Source organism: Phycodurus eques, chromosome 6 (genome assembly GCF_024500275.1).
Source record: "Phycodurus eques isolate BA_2022a chromosome 6, UOR_Pequ_1.1, whole genome shotgun sequence".
Lineage (NCBI taxonomy): Eukaryota > Metazoa > Chordata > Actinopteri > Syngnathiformes > Syngnathidae > Phycodurus > Phycodurus eques.
The window spans coordinates 18,953,919-18,973,520 of record NC_084530.1 but is presented as its reverse complement, the minus strand read 5'-3'; the positions used below and the strand labels follow the sequence as shown (position 1 = coordinate 18,973,520).

Below are 19,602 nucleotides of genomic sequence, written 5' to 3'. Positions count from 1 at the left end.
CCATCTGCCACCAGTGCAAGCGACCTGCTAAGTGATTAATAGTGCTCATTAGCATAGCCTCTGTGTGTGTGCGTGTGTTTTGAGTGGTAACAAGCATAGCTTCATTGTGACAAACAAAATTGGATTGTTCCTAGATAGTAGTTAGTTTTCTCGTTGTATATTAGACAAGAAAGAAGTCTTACATAAAAAGTAGCAATCTTACAAGAATAAAGTTATATATTTTTCAGGAAAAAAATTATAGTGTGAGAAAAGTTAACATTTTTGAGAAAAAAAAGTATATTTTCAAGTAAAAAGGTGTACTCTTTGACAAAAGAAAAAGGTGTTTACGAATAAAGTAGAGTATTTTGGGAGACGAAAGTAGTAATCGTTTAAGAATTGCTTTTTTTTAAGAAAAAAAGTCTTGTTTTCTACTTAAAAATTCTTAAATTTTCAAGATCAAAAGTATAGAATTTTCAAGAAAAAAGTTGCAACCTTAGGACAAAAAAGTCAGAATCTTAAACGACTAATCTTTTTCGGAGAAAGTAGTATTACAAAAAGATTCTTACATTTTCGAGACCAAAAGTTGTGAATTTTAAAGAAAAATTTGTATTCTTATTCATTATTTTGGGGGGGAAAAGTAGTAAAAGTAGTAGAATAGTTGAATTTTTCAGGAAAAAGTCATGTTTTCTACTTTTAAAAATTCTTACCTGTTCTAGATCAAAGGTCAACAATTGTCAAGAAAAAAGTACTCTTATGACATAAATTTTGTGACGGTAAAAGAATAAATTGGATTTTTTTTTAAAATTAAGCTGGTTCTTTAGCAATGTTTCTTGAACAGTTGTATATTTTGGAGGACAAAGTCATACATTTCAAAGAAAAAAAAGTATGCTTTTTAGATCGGTTATAATGAGAATAAAGTTGTATATTTCATTATTATTTCATTATGTATATATTCATTATTATTATGTATATTCATTATTTTCATTTCATCCTACAAGGTCAAAATGTATATTTTTGGAGAAAAACATATATTCTTGAGATAAGACACAGACATCACACATGACAAAAGTTGCATAATTTTGATAAAAGTCATGTGTGTTTTTATTTTAAACAAAGTTGCAGATTCTCCTGAATAAATCCTATATTTTCAAAAAAAAAAAAAAAATTAAAATGATGTATAGTTTTGCAATTCTTGAATTGGGTTTGATCACACTCGCTGGCCTCAATACCTTTATTGATAAGAAAATATTTGGATTAAGGCCCACCCTGACAGATGAACCCCACCGCGCCCCTCCCTCACTCACTGACTCCCCACGTCCCATGTGAAGGCGGTTTGCACTCATTTTTACCTGTCGATCAAAGAGGACCGAGGAAGAAACCGTTTTAGCACAGAGCAACGCTTCACATTGACTTGTAATTTGAGGTCAAATCAATCGGGCAAAAGGAAAACCTGCGTCACGACCCTTGGAAACCAGTAGGGTTCTTGCTCAGACCAGTTGGAAGGAGACTGGTGGAAAATGGTGACAGTAGGGTGTCAAAGTCAGTTGGGTTCTTGCCTAGACATACAATCAAAGTCAAACTTTTGACTTTGATTCAAGTAAGCTTTTTTTCTGAAAAATATACAACTTTTTTTCTAAATATGTAACTTTATTCGCAGTTAGGATTCTGACTTTTTTCTTTCACATACATAATAAAAATCTTGTAAGATTACATCTTGTAAAAATATTACTTTTCTCTCAAAAATAGAGTTTTTTCAGAAATACTCAACGATTTACTTTATTCTTAAAAATAGACTTTTTCTCGAGAAAATTCGATTTTTTTTGTCTTGAAAACATAACTTATCTAACGGACAATTAGAACCTTATTCTGTTAAGACAATTAAGGCTCAAGTCAAGCTCTCTTCAAAGAATCTCGATGCCACTATTGATTTTGAGCGTGTGCGGCAAAGCTGCTGCCGTCGTATCTATAGCGGCTCGGTCGATACTCTATTAGCATGCCAGTTGCGTGTGTACGCGTGTGCGTGCGTGTGTGTGTGTCGGGAGGGAGGGAAGGACCACCGGAGCGAGGGTAATGTTGGCGGAGGCTTAGTGCATATTCACTGAGCGGCACAGTTTCCCCTACAAGTCGTCTTTCTTCACAGGGACTCTCAATAGGACCAAAGGTAATAGTTCTCCAATTTATTTTGTCAAGTTTTGTTGAACATGTTGGTGACAAAAAGGTGAGTGGAGCAGGAAATGGTTAAAATTAGATCATTCACCAATGCAGTGATTGTGTATTTTTGAAATATTTATTAAAAATGTCTTGTGTATTTTAATTATTTGTTTTCTTTATTCAATATTATTTCTATTATTTCATTTTTGTCTCAGAAGGATTTTATTCATTCATATATATACTATTAAAGTGTAATATTATGTATTTTAAAATGTATTTATTATTATTATGATTTATACTATGTGCATTCTTATATTTGCTAAACATTTAATTTTGAATTATAATATTTATTATGGTCTTATAATGGATGTATTTATGATGTATACTCTCATGTCTTGGAAGATAATTCATACACAATTGTGTATGTTTTTTTTTAATTCTTACATTAGATGCATGTTTGTGTGATATTATTTTTGTATTAATTTGTTTATCATATTTTTGGATTACTTAGCATTATGCCCTTGGTTTTGTGTGTGCTCGCATATATTAGTAATATTGCATATTTTTTGTTTTTATAAATCATATTTGTTTCTGTTATAATGTTATTTTCTTTATTATTCAGTCTACATTTAATCATTTCTAAGAATATCTTTATGTATCTTTGTTATTTTGTTGATATATGAATGGTATAAAATGTTTAATTTTAACAAAGTATTTTTGAATGCATTTAAATTATTTCTCTACTACATGTACTTTTTTGTGTGTTGTTTGTTATTTTTATTTACGTTTCCTTAATTTTTAAAATTAATTCTGGTTGTGTATTATTACACGTATGATTTTCATGTCTTTAGAATAGATGCATTTTAATCGACTTCAATTGAAATGATTTACGGTAAGTATTCTTTTGTATGCATTACTATGTTATTATTTCAGTGACAATATTTCGTGCGTGTGTGTGAGAATGTGAAATAATTTCATCATGTCCTGACATTTTTATTGAATGAAGGCAACAGGTGATTAATCACTCCAAAGGGACAAGGGTTGATTTTGTGGGGATTTATGATCTTTTGGGGCTGCCGTCATCACCCCGCCTCTGAGGGGCTCGACCGGATCAGGCTGGATGGACGATTAGCTGATTGCGTATCTGTGCTCCACTTATGATGTCTATCATGTTCCGGTGGAACATCAGGCAGCAGGTGACAGTTACATTGGCAGAACTGCGCGACCTAGACATCCAGGTGATTATTTCTAGACATTTTTCACGGCTGATTGCCGCCTTTAGACTGTCAATCGGAGAAAGTGTTCGTCGATTTCCAGCAATCTGTGCGAACCAATCAAATCTTTGGAACGGTGTGACTTTGGTATTGGACATGGTCACAATTCATCTTGTCAAACATTTGTCTGTCCATTCACACACACACACACACACAATGTAGAGCTCTGTCTGATGACATCTGTCTATCACTGCGTTCCAAATTATAATGCAGCATCAAGAGGTCATATTTACTGACATCAAAAGCTTTTCCAATCCAAAACATCAAGTTCCATTTTGACATAGGACTTGTGTTTGATAGCAGTTTTACAATTCTTCCATCAATTCCACTCCTGACCTTTTGGAGAGATTCTCCTTGAATTTCTTTTGAGAATGGTGCATTGTCATGCTTGAAGATGATTTTGTTCGTGAAAGTGCGATTCTTCTTTTGGTACCATGGAAGAAAGCGATCGTCCCCGCCACGGAGAGAGGCTATTCTGACATCCTGCAAAGAAATTTAAGGAGAAACTCTCGAAAAAGTCACAAGTTGAATGGATGGAAGAGTTGTGCAGCTGCTATCAAATAAGTGGTCCTATGTCAAAATGGAACCTGACCTGTTAAAATATCCTGGATTGAAATAGTTTTTAATTTCAGTAAATATGACCTCCTAATGCTGCAAATTCAATAAATGACTGTTTTACGTTCTTTAAAATGTCTGGAAACTCTGTTGTGCATAACAATTTGGAACAGTGAATTTTCATTTTTTATTATCTTTAAATAGTGTCATCATTGGGAGGGTTGTCGAAAAACATTTGAATTCTATTTTGACAGCTGACGACATGAAAATTGTATCAACTATTGAGAAAAATTTACAAAAATGTCATTTGCATAATCATCTGGAACACAGTGTACATAATGTAAGCATCTGTCTGTCTTTCATACACACTATGGAGGAGTCTCATAGTCCATTCACATACACACAGTGTTGGGGAGTAACCACACGTAACAAGATTATGTAATGTAATTATGAAATATATGTAATTTTAATCCATTACAATACTTGGGAGAAATGTGTCATTTTGGAAATTTCCATGATAACAATTTTAGTTACATTTGAAAAATAGTAGCAACAGCTCAGATTTTTTTCATTTCACTTTCTCCTTCTAAAGCCGACGCATGTGATTGGCTCTCTCTGGTCATGTGCGAGTCTGCCGTGGTATCAAACATAGTTGAACACAAAGGAATATTGACTTTTGAACAGTTGCATCTTTATAATTTTGGACTTTCCTGGTTCGTCATATGAATCAATAAAGTCTTAATTGTGCACATTTGTCATTAGGTCAACGTGATATGTTTTCCTCATGCTGTTTATAAAAGTATGTCCATCTACACACACACATTACGTACGCGTCTTTCTGCCCATTTAAACATACAACCATTCACACTTTGTGTGCTAGTCACACACACAAAGTGACAACGGCATAAAGTGTAATGTATCGTACGTACACGTCAAGGCACGTTAGTTATTTGCATCTGCTACTTGACGGCCAATCATCGTCCTTCGCATTGTCATTCTGTTGCCTGTCACCACATTGCCAATCACATAAATCGATGTTGCCGTGTGTTGTTAATTAAGCCTTCGCTATATATATATATATATATATATATATATATATATATATAGCGTCAGCGCACGGAATCCATATGTTGGCCCGCTGTGAGGCAGCTCGGCGGAACAATGAGGAAAGGTCACAAAGTCATCAGCAACCATTAAATGCCTCTGCCAGCCGCTCAAATCGAGCGGTTGCGCATGGCTGTGCTTTCCCTCGTTTATCTTTCCGGTGGCGGGGCCTTGTCTTGACCCTTCGTCGCCAGGGCGACACGTGACAGGAACTTTTGGGACAAAAGAGATGCCTTGTGGGAAAATATATCTGCTCTCATTGTGTGTGCATGTGTGCGTGTGTGACTTAATTGGACACACACTTTAAAAGAAAATGCCAGGGCTCCTTTCAGGAAATCACTCAGCACACATTGCGGCACTTGGCTAACAACTTGCATTTATTAGCACTGCAAGGCTTATGCTCAGATTGTACACGTCTCACTGGCCATTGTTGTATGGATATATCCAGGGGTGCACACAAGTCAACTGAGAATTTTAAAAGCGGACCAGGTACAAGTGTGTCACTGTGCATTTGCGTACCAAACGTTTAGAATTTATTTTTGTGTGCAAGAGGAGCGGTAGACGGAATTCAAGTAGTGTCGGTTGTTCATAAACGAGTCGTTAAAATATCCACCTCTGTGGAACAGCCCCCTTCAGGATTTTCTGGTAAAAAGAGCAGAAATTATGGATCCATCAATCACAGCAAGTCGTCCAGGTCCTGAAGTAGAGAGCAGCCCCAGACCATCACACTAACACCACGTTTGACTGTTGGTATGATGTTCTTTTTCTGGAATGCTGTGTTAAATGTACGCCAGCTGTAATGACACGCACACCCTCCAAAAATTTCTAATTTCAACTCATCAGTCAATAGAATAGTCTCCCAAAAGTCTTAGGAATCATTCAGGGTTTTTTGTTGTTGTTGTTTGTGTAAAAGTAAGACAAGTCTTTATGTTCTTTTTAGTCAGCGGTGGTTTTCACCTTGGAATTCTGCCATGGACGCCATTTTTGCCCAGTCTCTTCATTTTTGTTCCATCCTGAACACTGACCTTAACTGAGGCAAGGGAGGCCTGCAGTTCTTTAGAAGTTGTCCTGGGTTCCTTTGTGACCTCCTGGATGTGTTGTTGCTGTGCTCTTGGAGTAGTGTAAATTCTGTAGGCTGGCCACTCCTGGGAATCATGTTCCTTGTTTTCTCCATTTGTGGATAATGGCTTTCACTGTGGTTCACTGGATTCCTAAAGCTTTAGAAATGGCTTTGTAACCCGTTGCAGACTGATAGATGTCCATTACATTATTTCTCATCTGTTCTAGAATTTCTTTGGGTGTTGGCATTTTATTGCAGCTTTTTGAAATCTTTTTGCTGACTTCATTTTGTCCGACAGGTTCCTATCTGTGATTTCTTGATTGGACAGGTCTGGTGGGGATTGAGCGTGGGTGTGCTCAGTGATACAGTGACATAAGGTAAATTCTTGCCATTCACACAACACATGGAAGGTAAACAATTTTCTGTCCATTCACTCACATATAAGGTCAACACTGTTCATTCACATACATACAGCAAGTACACATGCATAAACATGTCTTTCCATTCACATGTAGTTTAAACACTCATCTGTCAATTCACATTTTTGTGTGATTGTAGCTCGACTTCAAAAGCCTCCACATCCAGCACATGCACTGACGTCCTTTCGTTCAGGGTTTGTGGATGTTGTTGTCCCGCCATAAGTCAGTACATTTTGTTCCAACGAAGCGGCGCCCAATTATGCACCATTACAGGGGGGGATGCGGGTGTGCCTCGGTTCAGCGGAGCAGCCATTAGGAAGCCTTGTTTTGGTTATGATGGCGACGGCACGCTAAGATAATTAGTACGTTATCATTCAACCAGCGTCTGCTTCATCCGTCTATGTATTCACATACATAAAATAAACATGTTTATCTATTCACATACAATAGTAACAAATGCTTGTCCATTCATACCCACACATAATGTAGACATCTTACTGTCGTTTCACATACACACATCTATCCGTTCACATACACACAATAGAAGCACCTGTCTGTCCAGTCACATAAAAATATAATGCCATTCGAATCTCCAATGTAAACATCCGTCCATTCACATACCATATACTTACTTAACTGTATAAGAATATGCTACATACCATACTTACTAATTTAGAATTACTGACATAGAATTCGTTACCTGTTATACTTAGCAGTATATACTGCGCTACATTCACATAATTACCCCTCATTGCTAACCCTACCCAAATTTTCACCCGTTTTTGCTTCATTTTTTTGAGGAACAATTTCATTATTGATCCTAAAAGAAAGCATATAACGTATTCTCCCACCCCACCCCCCACCCCCCCACCCCCTTCATTTTTGGTGTATTCTTGAGGGGAGGCTTTGGTGGAGAGGAAAGAGGCGGCAGCCCGAGCCAGCTCCACATAAAAATATCTGTGTGGAGCCTCATGGAGCTCATTCCGGTTACCCAGTCTGGCATCCCTCCGTCCAACTGGAGACTCCACTCCACCACTGCCTCCTCGCTTTTCAACACAACCCACAACTACACAGAGGAAGAAGATGAAAAAATGTTTTCAGGGTCGGGAGGCCAACTCCCGAGCCTGGCGGGGGTCTTCATCCCGCTCATCTACGGCATGGTGTGCGCCGTGGGCCTGGCGGGCAACACCCTTGTGATCCACGTCGTTGTCAACCACAGCCGAGGGGCGTCAGCCACCAACATCTACATCCTCAACCTGGCCGTGGCCGACGAGCTGTTCATGCTGGGCCTCCCGTTCCTGGCGGCCCAGAACGCTCTCCTCTCCTGGCCTTTCGGCTCGCTCCTCTGCCGGGTGGTGATGACGGTGGACGCCATCAACCAGTTCACAAGCATCTTCTGCCTGGCTGTCATGTCGGTGGACCGCTACCTAGCCGTGGCGCAGCCGGTGCGGGCGGGACGGTGGCGGCGCCCCCCGGTGGCCAAGGCGGTGAGTGCGGCGGTGTGGGCGGGATCCTTTGTGGTGGTGCTTCCGGTGGTGGCGTTCGCCGACGTGAGGCAAGGTGACGGCGATTGCGGCATCGTGTGGCCCGAGCCGGCCGAGCTGTGGAAGACGGCATTCATCGTGTATACCTTCACGGTGGGATTCTGCTTCCCCCTGGTGGTGATCTGCATGAGCTACCTGCTTATTGTCATCAAGGTACGGTGTGCATACGCCAGTGTTGAAGAGTGGTGATTGTCTGATCAGCCTAGTAAAACAGAAACTAATGGAATGCAATCTGTTTGTTTTTAAGCACTAACAATGGTTTGAACCCCTACTTTCAAACTCTAATCCTGTCTTGAAACCTGAAGCCTAATTGGAAATCCTGACCATGTTTAAAAAAAAAAATACAAAATAAAAAAAAAACCTGCCCTACTTTGAAACCATAAGCCTTGGCTGAAACCCTAATTTGAAAACGTCTTGCAACCCTACTTTCACACCCTAACCCTGGCTTGACAACCTAACCCTCACTTGAAACTCTAACCTTGACTTGATATCCTAATTCAAATCCTAAACCTTTCTTGAAAACCCAAATTTTGCTTTAAAAAAACAAACAAACAAACAAACAAACAAAAAACAATCCCTGGCTTGAAACCATCAATCAAAACCCTAACACCATTTTGAAGCCCTAATTTAAAAAAACTAAGCCTGGATTTAAACTTTATCCTTTACTTCACAAACTTAACCTTTTCTTAAAACTCTAGTCTGAAACCCTAATTCTGTAAGACCTTGTCTTATAACCATACTTTGAAACGGTAACCTTTAATTGAAACCTTAACTTGCCAACCTTACCCTAGTTTGAAATTCAGTGTTGCCAACTTGGCGACTTTCTCTCTAAATCCAGTGACCTTCCAACTCCTCTTAGCGACTTTTCTCCTCATAAGCGACTAGCGACAAATCTAGCGACTTTTTCAAATGTTTTGGAGACATGAAAGCACGTATTACTCTGCAGTTAACGTCCTCAACGAGTAGCGGGTCGTGCCGTGAGCGCCTCCACCAAAGGACTCACAGAAGGTCAGCTTCACAACAGACTCGCGCAGCACTCCCATTGCAATCAGAGCAGACAGGACACCCACGCCCCTCCACATCCAGACTGCAAATAAAATGCGCATATGCAAAGCTGCTGCTGTTTCTGCCTTGGTTTACAGAAGGAAATGTAAATGTTTCTTCCCCGTCGAGCTAAAATAAATCACTGCATTTGACTCACATACGCAAGCCTGCACTACTCCTCTTATGCCTGCTCTCCATCTCACGCAGCAGAGTAACAAAGGAGGAAATTGTGTTTGCATCTGTGCGATACACACAACGATAAAGAATTGTGCAACACAACTGCGACTCTGTCCCATCATTCATGTTAATAAGTCGGTCAATAGATTCCGTTCGTTCGTGAATGTCACAACCCTCAAGTCTTTTGATTAAATTCGATACTCAACATTTAACAATGCAGGAAAAAAAGATTTAAATCGAAAGAAAACAAACAAAGAATTAACAGAGGAAAGTTCTACTTTGAAAATGTCATCCTGGATGGAAACCTTAATTTACTAATCTCACCCCAGTTTGAAACAAACCTGGTCTTGAAACCCTACTTTGAAACCCTAACCCTGTCTTTTAAACCTAGACCCTGTTTTACACCACAAACCTTGAAACCCGTTCCAAACGGTAACCCAGGCTTTGTAACATTATTTTTTTTCTTTTATCTTTGTCAACTGTAGGCCTCTGAAGCCCTTGGAGACTATTTTGTTATTAAGTACTATACAAATAAAGTTGACTTAATCAAAAACCCTAACCCAGTGATTCTCAAAGTGTGGTTCGAGTAACACTAGTGGTATGCAGGAATAACTGAATTCAATGTTCAAACTATGAATAATGTTACATCTTAAACTTTTTTATTTCATCCAGTATAGTGCCTTTGTTAAGTACCATTCCGTTGTATTTTTCTTTGAAGTAAAATACATATTGGTGTAATATTTTAGAACTGTTTATTTACAAACACTTATTTAGATACAAATTAGATATAACATTTATGTGCAACACATTTTAACTGATATTAATATTTTCCTACATTTGAGCGCAGTGTTAATGTTCAGACAGTGTATAATGTTGCAGCATAAAATTGAAATTTTAGGAATACATTTTCTGCCTCGTTTTGAGGAACACTTAGGACTACTACACTACTGCATTTTAATGTTGGAAATTGTGGTAGCACTCTGAGAGCTACGAATTTTTGGAAATGGTACTTGGTGTAAAAAGATTGAGAACAACTGCCGTAACCCTTTCTTAAAGCCCAACTTTGAAACCCTAATTCTAAACACGTTATCACTATCTGTCCTCAGATCCGCAGCGTCAGCAAACGCGCTCAGGCGACATCCTTGCACCGTCGTCGATCCGAGCGTAAGGTGACCCGCATGGTGGTGGTGGTGGTGGCTGTGTTTGTGCTCTGCTGGCTCCCCTTCTATGCCCTCAACATCGTCAACCTTCTGGTAGTTCTTCCCGGGGACCTGCGCGGCCTCTACTTCTTCGTGGTGGCTCTGTCCTATGCAAACAGCTGCGCCAATCCCATCCTATATGCCTTCCTGTCCGACAACTTCAAACGGGGGTTCCGCAAAGCTCTGTGCTGGGCCTCCCGCCGGGTATGCAACCACGAGAGGGCAGACACCGACGGGCGGCGACCCACCGAGGAGGGGGGCGGCATGGCCATGCACGGGCCGAGGAGCCGGGAGGAGGAGGGGGCCCAGTGCCAGGAAGAGAGCCCACAAAAGATGTCCCAAAACGGGATACAATGTCCAGAAGGTTCTGGGACGTTGAGGACACCGGAAGTGGAGGACAGAGGACAAGAGGAGGGAGGGCCAAAGTCACACAATGAGAAGTCAGCACTGGAAATCAGCTGCTTGTGACCGGTGTGTTATTAGCATGTTTTGGATGTGTTCTTAGCATGTTGTAAACATGTTCTTAACCAGTCGCCTTCAGCAAAAATACAAGAGTGTAATATCCCAACACAAAACACCTCAATGATGTCAGGAGATCAAATTGTCTTAAGTACGCTTCACAACTTTGGAAACCCTATCAAGCCCTAATCCAGGTTTGAAACCCTACTTTCAAATCCTTACTGTCCAAACTCAAATCTGTCTTGAAAGCCCAATTTGACATCCTGATCTTTTCTTGAAAATGTCATTTAAACCATAACCATGTCCTCAAATCCAAATTTGAAATTGGTCAGGAGGGGGCAAAAAAAAAAAAAAAAAAAAAAGGGGTGGCGAAGGACAAAAACAGCCTGATTATCTTTATGTTTGTGCCAGACCAAAATGTGAAACCCCTATTGAAACCCTGACATGTGTTTGAAACCATAAACCTGTCTTCAAGTTCAAATTTAAAACACCATAGCTGTCTTCAAACATTAATTTGAAAGCCTAACCCCGGTGTGAAACCTTAACCTTGTCTTGAAAACATACTGTCAAACATTAACGGCCTAGATACCCAAATTCCGTCTTATAATCGTACTCAAACCCTAAACCTGGCTTGAAACCCTAATTTGAAGCTCTAACCCAGGTTTGAAAACCTGCCCACATGTTACATATGAATAAATATAATTTTATTTGTTCTCAATGTTGATTCTGTGAAGAACCCAAATGACACACAAGGGATCTTGGCTAACTTTACATGGCTTTTTTTGTTTGTCGTAGCAATTAGCATTCGTCGTTTTACAGGATCCATGTAATATGTTCACTAAAATGGTGTAAGAACATAAACTCATCAAATTGAAATCATTCAAATAATTGCTAATTGTCTCTTGGACAGCAACTGTAGAGAATATTTGAATGCTTTATGATGTATTTCTGTGGTATAACAACCTATCGGGAAACGTTGCCTTTCAACTCAACTGATTGTGTGTCGGTGCTAAAATGCTAAGGCTACTGCTAAAACAAAGTGGATCTTGTGGCTGCTGCATTTGTCAATATTGTTAAAATATAAAATGTAAAATGTGTTTTAAGGTACAAACAAAAACAATAAATGAGACTTAAAATAATAATTGAAATTTATTGCAGTCTTTTCTCTGTTTTCACAGCATTTTCACAACATGCCAAGCGTCCAATCAAGTTGCTCCATCACTACATCGCTTGCGGCCACTAGGGGGTTGTTTTGGTGAGTGATTCTAGTGTCACTTGTCCAGTGGTGTCAAACTAATTTTTGTCACGGGCCACATTATAGTTACTGTTGTTTTTCCATGTATGCTTAATGTTGGTCAAATGTTTAGTTTTTTGTATATTAAAATATATGGAAATAAATATATATCTAGCCACCATTTTATGTTAACATATTTATTTGTAAAAAAAAAAAAAAAAAAAAAAAAAATTGAAAGGAAGGACCGAGGACGGCCCCAAGGGACCAACATGTAAATTCCCCACACATTGACTAAAGCGAACTTAACTTGAAACTGTTTTGTTGTGTTTAAGTAATTAGCATAATAGTCACCCGTCTGTGACTACCGGGTGACCTCATTCAGGCACAACGTCGGAGATCCACTTGAGGTAGGGCGGGTTGCCCTGGTCGATGGGCAGGCTGATGACTTCGGCCACCTCGTACGGGTGGTTCTTACTGCAACCCGCACAAAATAGAACAGTCATTAATTCAACATGAAGTCTAATTGCAGCCAAGATATGAACCCAGGATTTACCGGACGTAATCGGTTAGAGCGGGGACCTTGGAGCTTCTGGTCTTGATCATCTAAATGAGGTGAAAACGCACGTCAAATGTCTCAAAATGCATTTTTAGAGTGTGATTCTGTCATTTTGAAAGCCAAACTCACCAGCAGAACCTCACTGTCCTCCTGGACAGCCCCCTTCCATTCATACCTGACAAGAATATTATCATCATCATCATAATGTGATCCAAGATAAGAATATCCTCATAATAATTTTATCAGTGGTTTTCAAACTTTTTACACCAAGTACAGTACCACCAAAAATGCTTGAGTCTCCAAGTACCACCATCATGACCAACAATAAAACACATTTGCGTGATAGTAGTAGCACTAGTCGCCGTAAGTATCCATCAAAAACCAGACAGCTGTTGTATTTCTAAAAAGTATATTTGGTAATATTGTAACCCACTGTAATATTATGCACAGTTTGAAGAAAATAACACTGCTTTTACATTTTGGAAAAAAAAAAAAAAAAACTTAAAAAATTAGTCAGTTAAAATGCATTAGACATAAGTTAACGAATTACAAAGCACTTCTTAAAGATGAAATGCAAATGTATTGTACTAAAGCGTTGAGCTGAAATATACTGGTTGACTCTTTCCCTGTTTCAAGATTCACCATGACCCTTCAAAGCATTTCAGCGGGAACTTGTGAAAATGTGGTGGAGACGCAGACGGGTGACTTTTCCATGAACACCGTCACCACTACCCGATAAAAAAGTCTCAGCGTACAAAAACGTTGTAGTAACTGTACAAAAGAATAACCCTTTAATTTTTTTTTCATTTTTGTGTGTTTTGGGTCGCTTTAGAAAGTGATAAAATTTCAGAGTGAAACAATGGCATTTAGGTTATTCTTATTCTGTCGAGGTCAAATTGGGTTCAAATTTGACTTGAACAGTATGTAAAGGTTAAATAATGTCAGAGGTATTTTATAATTCATATCGAGCGAAAATGGATTTTAACACTTAAGTAAATAAGGATTGTTTTGGTATCCAAACGAGTTCAAATGGACTCAGCAGAAAACGTCAGTGTGCGCACGAAACCATCCATGAACTGAGGGAAATACACATACAGTACTACACGTTGGCATCTATGTGAGAGAGGCATTTATTTTTCTGAAGTGGATGACGCAGCCGGCGACCAAACATGGCGCGAAGAAAGTGAGCGGTGTTGTGTACGTGGGACACCTACACTGACGTGATGGCGGGCACAATGTTGACACAGGCGGCCAGCTTCTGCTGCACGATGCCTCTGTGAGGCAAACACAAAACAATACATTTTCAACACCATTGCAAATGAGCAAAGTTTACGAGTTTATTGTGGATTATCATGTATGTACGTACAGTATGTACATACAGTATGTATGTTCAGTATGTCCTGTATACATGTATGTAAGCATTTATGCGTATGTGTAGATATATGCAATACTTTTGAAAAACCATTTTTATTAATAATTTTTAATGAAATATTAAAAACCTAAAATCTAGTAAATCAAATCTAAAAAAGATCAAATATAAAAAAAATACAACCAGAAAAAAACACAAATTTAAAACATCTTGAAATAATTACATGGAAAATATTTTAAGATAAGATTTTTTTAAGATGGAAAATAATGATCCAATGAACGTAAAAAATTAAATTAATCCAATGAAAATTATAAACCATCAGTATTTGATTTTTTTTGTGAAATAAAATTCACAACTATGAAAAATTTAAAACTTAATATTTAATAAATAAAATTTTTAAAAAGAAAATCTAAACACTCAACCTAAAAAGTAAAAAAATTTGATAAAAATTGGAAAATCTATCAAAAATCCATACAAATAACATTTAATCATCTACAATATTTTAACCTAAGCATTTTTTAATCAAGCAAAAATTATGATCAAATAAAAAACTACAAAAATGAATCTCACAAAAATTGAAAATAAAATACACAAGTATAAACCATTCTAAAAATATTTTTGTAAATTAAAAAAAAAAGTAAAATCTAAATGAAAAAATATTGATGCACAACAATCGGTTGGTCGTTCGTTAAATCGTCAATAGTTATTTTTATTTCATCAAGATTTTTAGATTTTAATATTTCCCGTACACTTTGGACCATACAAACTGTACAAGAACAAGAATGTCAACTACAAACACCTATCAGATTGATTCTTTCTTTGTTCCGAAGTACACAATCAAATAATAATGACCAAAACAATCATCATTAAAAACCAGAGCTGCGCGCAGCTATAATCGGGTCCTCGCACCCCGGCCCCGTTGGGGTACTTGCAGTTTGAGGTCCTGGCAGGTCAGGGTATTGGCACGATGAAGGGCCGCAAATTACACCCGGGGGCTAGGTTGGACACCACGCTTTAGGACATATGCAAAGTTATGGCCCATATTGAGTAAATGTAGGCCCTACAATAATGGTATATGGCCCCCAAATGGCCCCTAGGCCATAGGTAGGACACCACTGATGTTGGACAAGTGCATACAAAGCCTTCTCAAAGGTTACATTGAGATAATGCACAGAATAATGGGGGATGGCTCCCAAATGTCCCCCAGGCTATAGGTTCACACCACTGCTGCAGGACAAATGCAAAAGTATGACCCACGCAAGTGTTGCAAAAAGGTCCGGCCGCACAAAATGGGAGGACCAGCTGCAAATGACCACTGGACCATAGGTTGAACACCACTGCTGTCTGAAGAGCAAAGTCTTTTTCAAATGTTATATTGAGTAAATGCGGGTGCTGAAAGAAGGTAATGAACTCTTAGGCCTACTACACTACTGTATGTATTGTCAGTAATGATGGTCGGACTTGTAACTACTGTGAATGTTACATTTACAAGGCCGTAGATCATTTTCTGTTGAGTTTAGAACATGGGGTGTAATTACAATTTTGTTCGTGTGGGGGTGCTACACGCCTGTAGGAATTTTCGTAGGCGTTGGTGCAACGTAGCGCAAATAGGGCTGATGAATTGTCACCATGTTCTGTTTTCGGCGACCTCAGAAAAGCTACGGTTGAAGAGCCGCCACTGGCATATAGTATGTCGGACGAAAAAGCTTTTGATAACTTTTAATGTCCCAGGTGTTGAGATGGTACTGACCAAGTTTCAAGTCAATCAGATGAAATCTGTAGGACAAGTTCGCAAAAGTGTGACACCTGTAAATTTACCAAAAGTGTACCTTTAAAAGGCCTTAGGTCAGTTTCTGTTGAGTTTAGGTAATCTAAATGTATTTAGATGATACAAACCAAGTTTGAAGCCAATCGGATGAAAGCTGGAGGAGGAGTTCGCAAAAGTATGACCCCTGAAAAAATGCGAACATTTCGCACGTTTTCCTTCAAAATGTCATAGGTCACTTCCTGTTGTAGTTACCATATCGTCCGCAATGACGTTTTTTTGTGCGTCTGGGTCCCCTCTATATGCATACCAACTTTCAGACCCGTAGGTCATACGGATCACCGAGTTCGCCTTTGATTTACTTTCGGCATTGTTCTAGGTGGCGCTGTCGAGCCATTTTTGGGAAATTGCGCCTGAAAATGTTAAATTATCAAAATTTTTCACCAGACCCGATGTGCATGCCTAATTTCGTGAGTTTTCATGCACATTTAGTGCCTCAAAAATGGCTTTGTTTGTCATGACTAAAATAATAAGAATAATTTCTACAAAAACAACAGGGACCTCGCAGGCCTAACTGCTCGGGCCCTAATAGCAAAATAATATTCTAGTGAGGATAAGCGGTGAAAGAAAATGGATGTATGAAAATAAGGGTCACCTGGCCAAGTCTTTGGCCACCGTGTCGTTGGGGCAGGTGACAAAGGCGGCCGAGTGCGCGCCCGATATGTACGTCTCAGAAGCCATGGAGAACGCCCTCAGTCCGACGCCCCTCAGCAGTTGGAACATAAACGCACTCAGCAGCACCGTCTGACCAGGAAGAGGAGGAAATGAGGTCACATGATGTAATTCTTTAGTAGTCCTTCAGTGGGGAAAAGAGCAAAGGCCCAGCCTTTGCTCATATGTATAATAAAAATGTCACTTTAAAGCTTGTACATACTAACCAGGAGCCAGGCTCGGCAGGATCCACCTTGCAGCGCCTCAATGCATGGAAGTCCAATACGCATGCCCCAAACACACCTGGTTGGGAAAAGACAAGCACATTCATTACTGCAACAACTTCAAACAAAAATATAATGCTGACGACAAAAAAAAGTATAATCTTTAATCACAAAAATTTAATATATTGCCATTATAACACAGAATTTGATTCAAAAATTATATTATAATTTTAAATTTGGCCACAGAAATGCATCATTTGGCCATTAAAACATTAAAAATGGTCATAAATGGTGTGTTTGACCACATAAATTTATGTTTGTTATTAAACCACTTCATTTAGTTACAAAATTATAGATTTGCCCACATAAATACAGCATTTTCCCATTGCAATCCTTTACTTGAGCACATAATTATATATTTGGCCATAGAAAACTGTTTGCTCAGGAAAAAGCTCTGTCATTTTTGTTGCCATTTAATCACCGTTTCAAATACCAGTTGGGCAAGCGTTCAGCTCGAATTGTTGAACGAGGCAATCGGTAGCTCAGATATGGTGAATCTGTGGATATGAAACGAGAGATGATTTACCATATTGAATCGGGTCAGTCAGTATCCCGGATGCGTCGAATCTGCGTTTAGAAACGCGAGGTGATTTACCTAACCGGCAAAAGGCCATAATCAGGCTTATGATATTGTGTTTGTCGGAACTTTTCATCGCTACCTTTAACTTTGATATTTGTCTTCATATTTTGCATTCATAACGAAAATAAACACATAAACGACGCTCTAAAGGTCGCGCAGTAATTAGCTCCAACCGCTATCGTTGCACTTGTTCCCTGCACGTCACCCCTTCTGCTACTGGACAATTAAATGGCTTTAATGAAACGTAATGTAAGAGTATACAAATGTCACAAGCGAAGATACAAAGTCGACATCTGGTGTGCTTTTTAATGTGTGTATCATCTTACCTGCTGTTGACAACTAGTGCCTAGCGAGTGTTGCACTACCGTAAAGTGTGGGAATTGTCGTGGCTCGGAACCAATACTTCTGAAACTTGTATCCGCCTGGCTAACCAACATGCTTACGCGGCGGCCATGTTGAAGAGGTCGTCGTTCCCATCAAAGGCAATGCATGGAGATTGAAAACAAGTCGTAACTTGCTCCTTTCTCAAATTATTTTAATGAGGATTACTTTTTTTTGTCAATCTAAATTGTGTTCTATCAATACATAACATTTGTTTAAAAAAATACATGTGAAAGGTTACTCCAAGTTCCGTAATTTTACGGTTGTGAAACCGTATGCAGCACAATGTATCGGCATCCTTGTTCTTTTGGTTTTCTTACAACAACTCGTCACGGCCACAGGTTATTTATCGCTATGGTCACGACCATGCTTTAACACGCTATGACATTAATCACCACTGGGTGACGCCATTTCGAAGTTTGTCTGTGGGAATTGGACTGGAGGGAACTTGATGCTCATCGCAAGAGTGTATATGCGTGCAGTCTGGACACTTGCATAATAACGAAACGTACCCGTGACTCGTCCATATTATTTGAAAACTCCAATTTCGCCGTGTGAGCAGAGAGGTACGGAGATGACTCCACACTGCACGCGCACCCGTCTCGCTCATCGGCTTCTGGGAGTCTTTAACACACACGCGCGCGCGCACGCCATAAATCAATGTGTTTGAGTGCGCGTGTGTGTGCAGCCATGCACTCTGTTTGATAACATCTCCTTTACCTCCCTGACACTCGTTGCCTCCATCTTGGATTAAGCAGAATGAGCGTGTTACACACACACACACACACACGCACACACACACACACACACACACACATGCATAAACACAAACAGTTGCTGCGAGTGCATGGATGCTCATGAAGACGGAGGAAAACATTTTAGCGGCTGCTTTTTGCAATGATGGCGGCGCTGGGAGGAGGGGGGGTGGAGGGAGGGGGGGTGCTTGTTCCCATGGAAACTGTGCAGTCAGCACATCTGTACGTCCTCCCTTGTTCGCATCCCGTGGCCTCTCGCCACCACAGCTGGACGTGACACATGCACACACACAAGCACACACAAATATGTACGGTGCCTTGACCACGTTGCCATGGTGACCACAAGTCCCTACACCCATTGAATGTTTGTGCAAACATCGACTCTTTAGTGTTTGATGAGTAGATTTGATCCTCTTCCCCTCCCTCTCTCTGCCTGTCCATCACCTCCTCCTTCTCCTCCTCCAAGCATGAGAACAATCAATGTTTTCAATTTGCAGCAGAGACGCCCTCCTCTGCATTCTAATCAGCCCGCGTGTACGCCGCGTGGCAGAGGACATTGATGCCAACTGCTGCGTCCCCCCCACCTTCCTTTTGTTCCCCCCCTCTCCTGTTTCCAGAATGTGGCGCTCCGCAGTGTTGTTTCTTCCTGAAGTGTTGGAGGGCCGCCGGGAAACTTGTTGCCTTTTGTCTCATTCGCAGCCAAATTCATTCTTTGGTCTCATTCTCAAAAAAAAAAAAAAAAATGTGTGATGGGTTTATCTGTTCATGAAACAAACACCTGAGCATGACAATCAGTCACTACAGTGGACACATCTTTAATGTTAAAGTTGCACATCAGTCACTACAGTGGAGAGGTATGCAAATGCAGTTTTTTTTCTATATGTATATAGTCTTAGGTGTCAAAGTCAGTATCAGTCACTACAGTGGACAGTTACTTTAAAGCTGTGGCATATCAGTTGCACATCAGTCACTACAGTGGAGAGATATTCACATTGCATGAGT

At 39.6% G+C, this 19,602-nt stretch overlaps 2 protein-coding genes across 2 annotated transcripts; one reads left to right on the top strand and one right to left on the bottom strand.

The window, feature by feature from the left end:
* Positions 1-2: 2 nt before the first annotated feature.
* On the top strand, positions 3-12,371 carry LOC133404599 (somatostatin receptor type 5-like). Its single transcript, XM_061680646.1, has 5 exons — positions 3-2,140; positions 6,422-6,500; positions 7,446-8,239; positions 10,414-10,977; positions 12,144-12,371. The coding sequence occupies exons 3-4, from the start codon at positions 7,514-7,516 to the stop codon at positions 10,972-10,974; spliced, it is 1,287 nt and encodes a 428-aa protein (XP_061536630.1). The 5' UTR covers positions 3-2,140; positions 6,422-6,500; positions 7,446-7,513; the 3' UTR covers positions 10,975-10,977; positions 12,144-12,371.
* LOC133403726 (protein CutA homolog) lies at positions 12,096-18,589 on the bottom strand. The gene is made up of 9 exons (XM_061678915.1): positions 18,566-18,589; positions 17,791-17,803; positions 17,306-17,381; positions 16,828-16,903; positions 16,545-16,693; positions 13,970-14,029; positions 12,885-12,930; positions 12,753-12,802; positions 12,096-12,673 (listed from the first exon to the last, which is right to left on the bottom strand). The coding sequence occupies exons 1-9, from the start codon at positions 18,587-18,589 to the stop codon at positions 12,574-12,576; spliced, it is 594 nt and encodes a 197-aa protein (XP_061534899.1). The 3' UTR covers positions 12,096-12,573.
* Between the last annotated feature and the right edge of the window lie 1,013 nt (positions 18,590-19,602).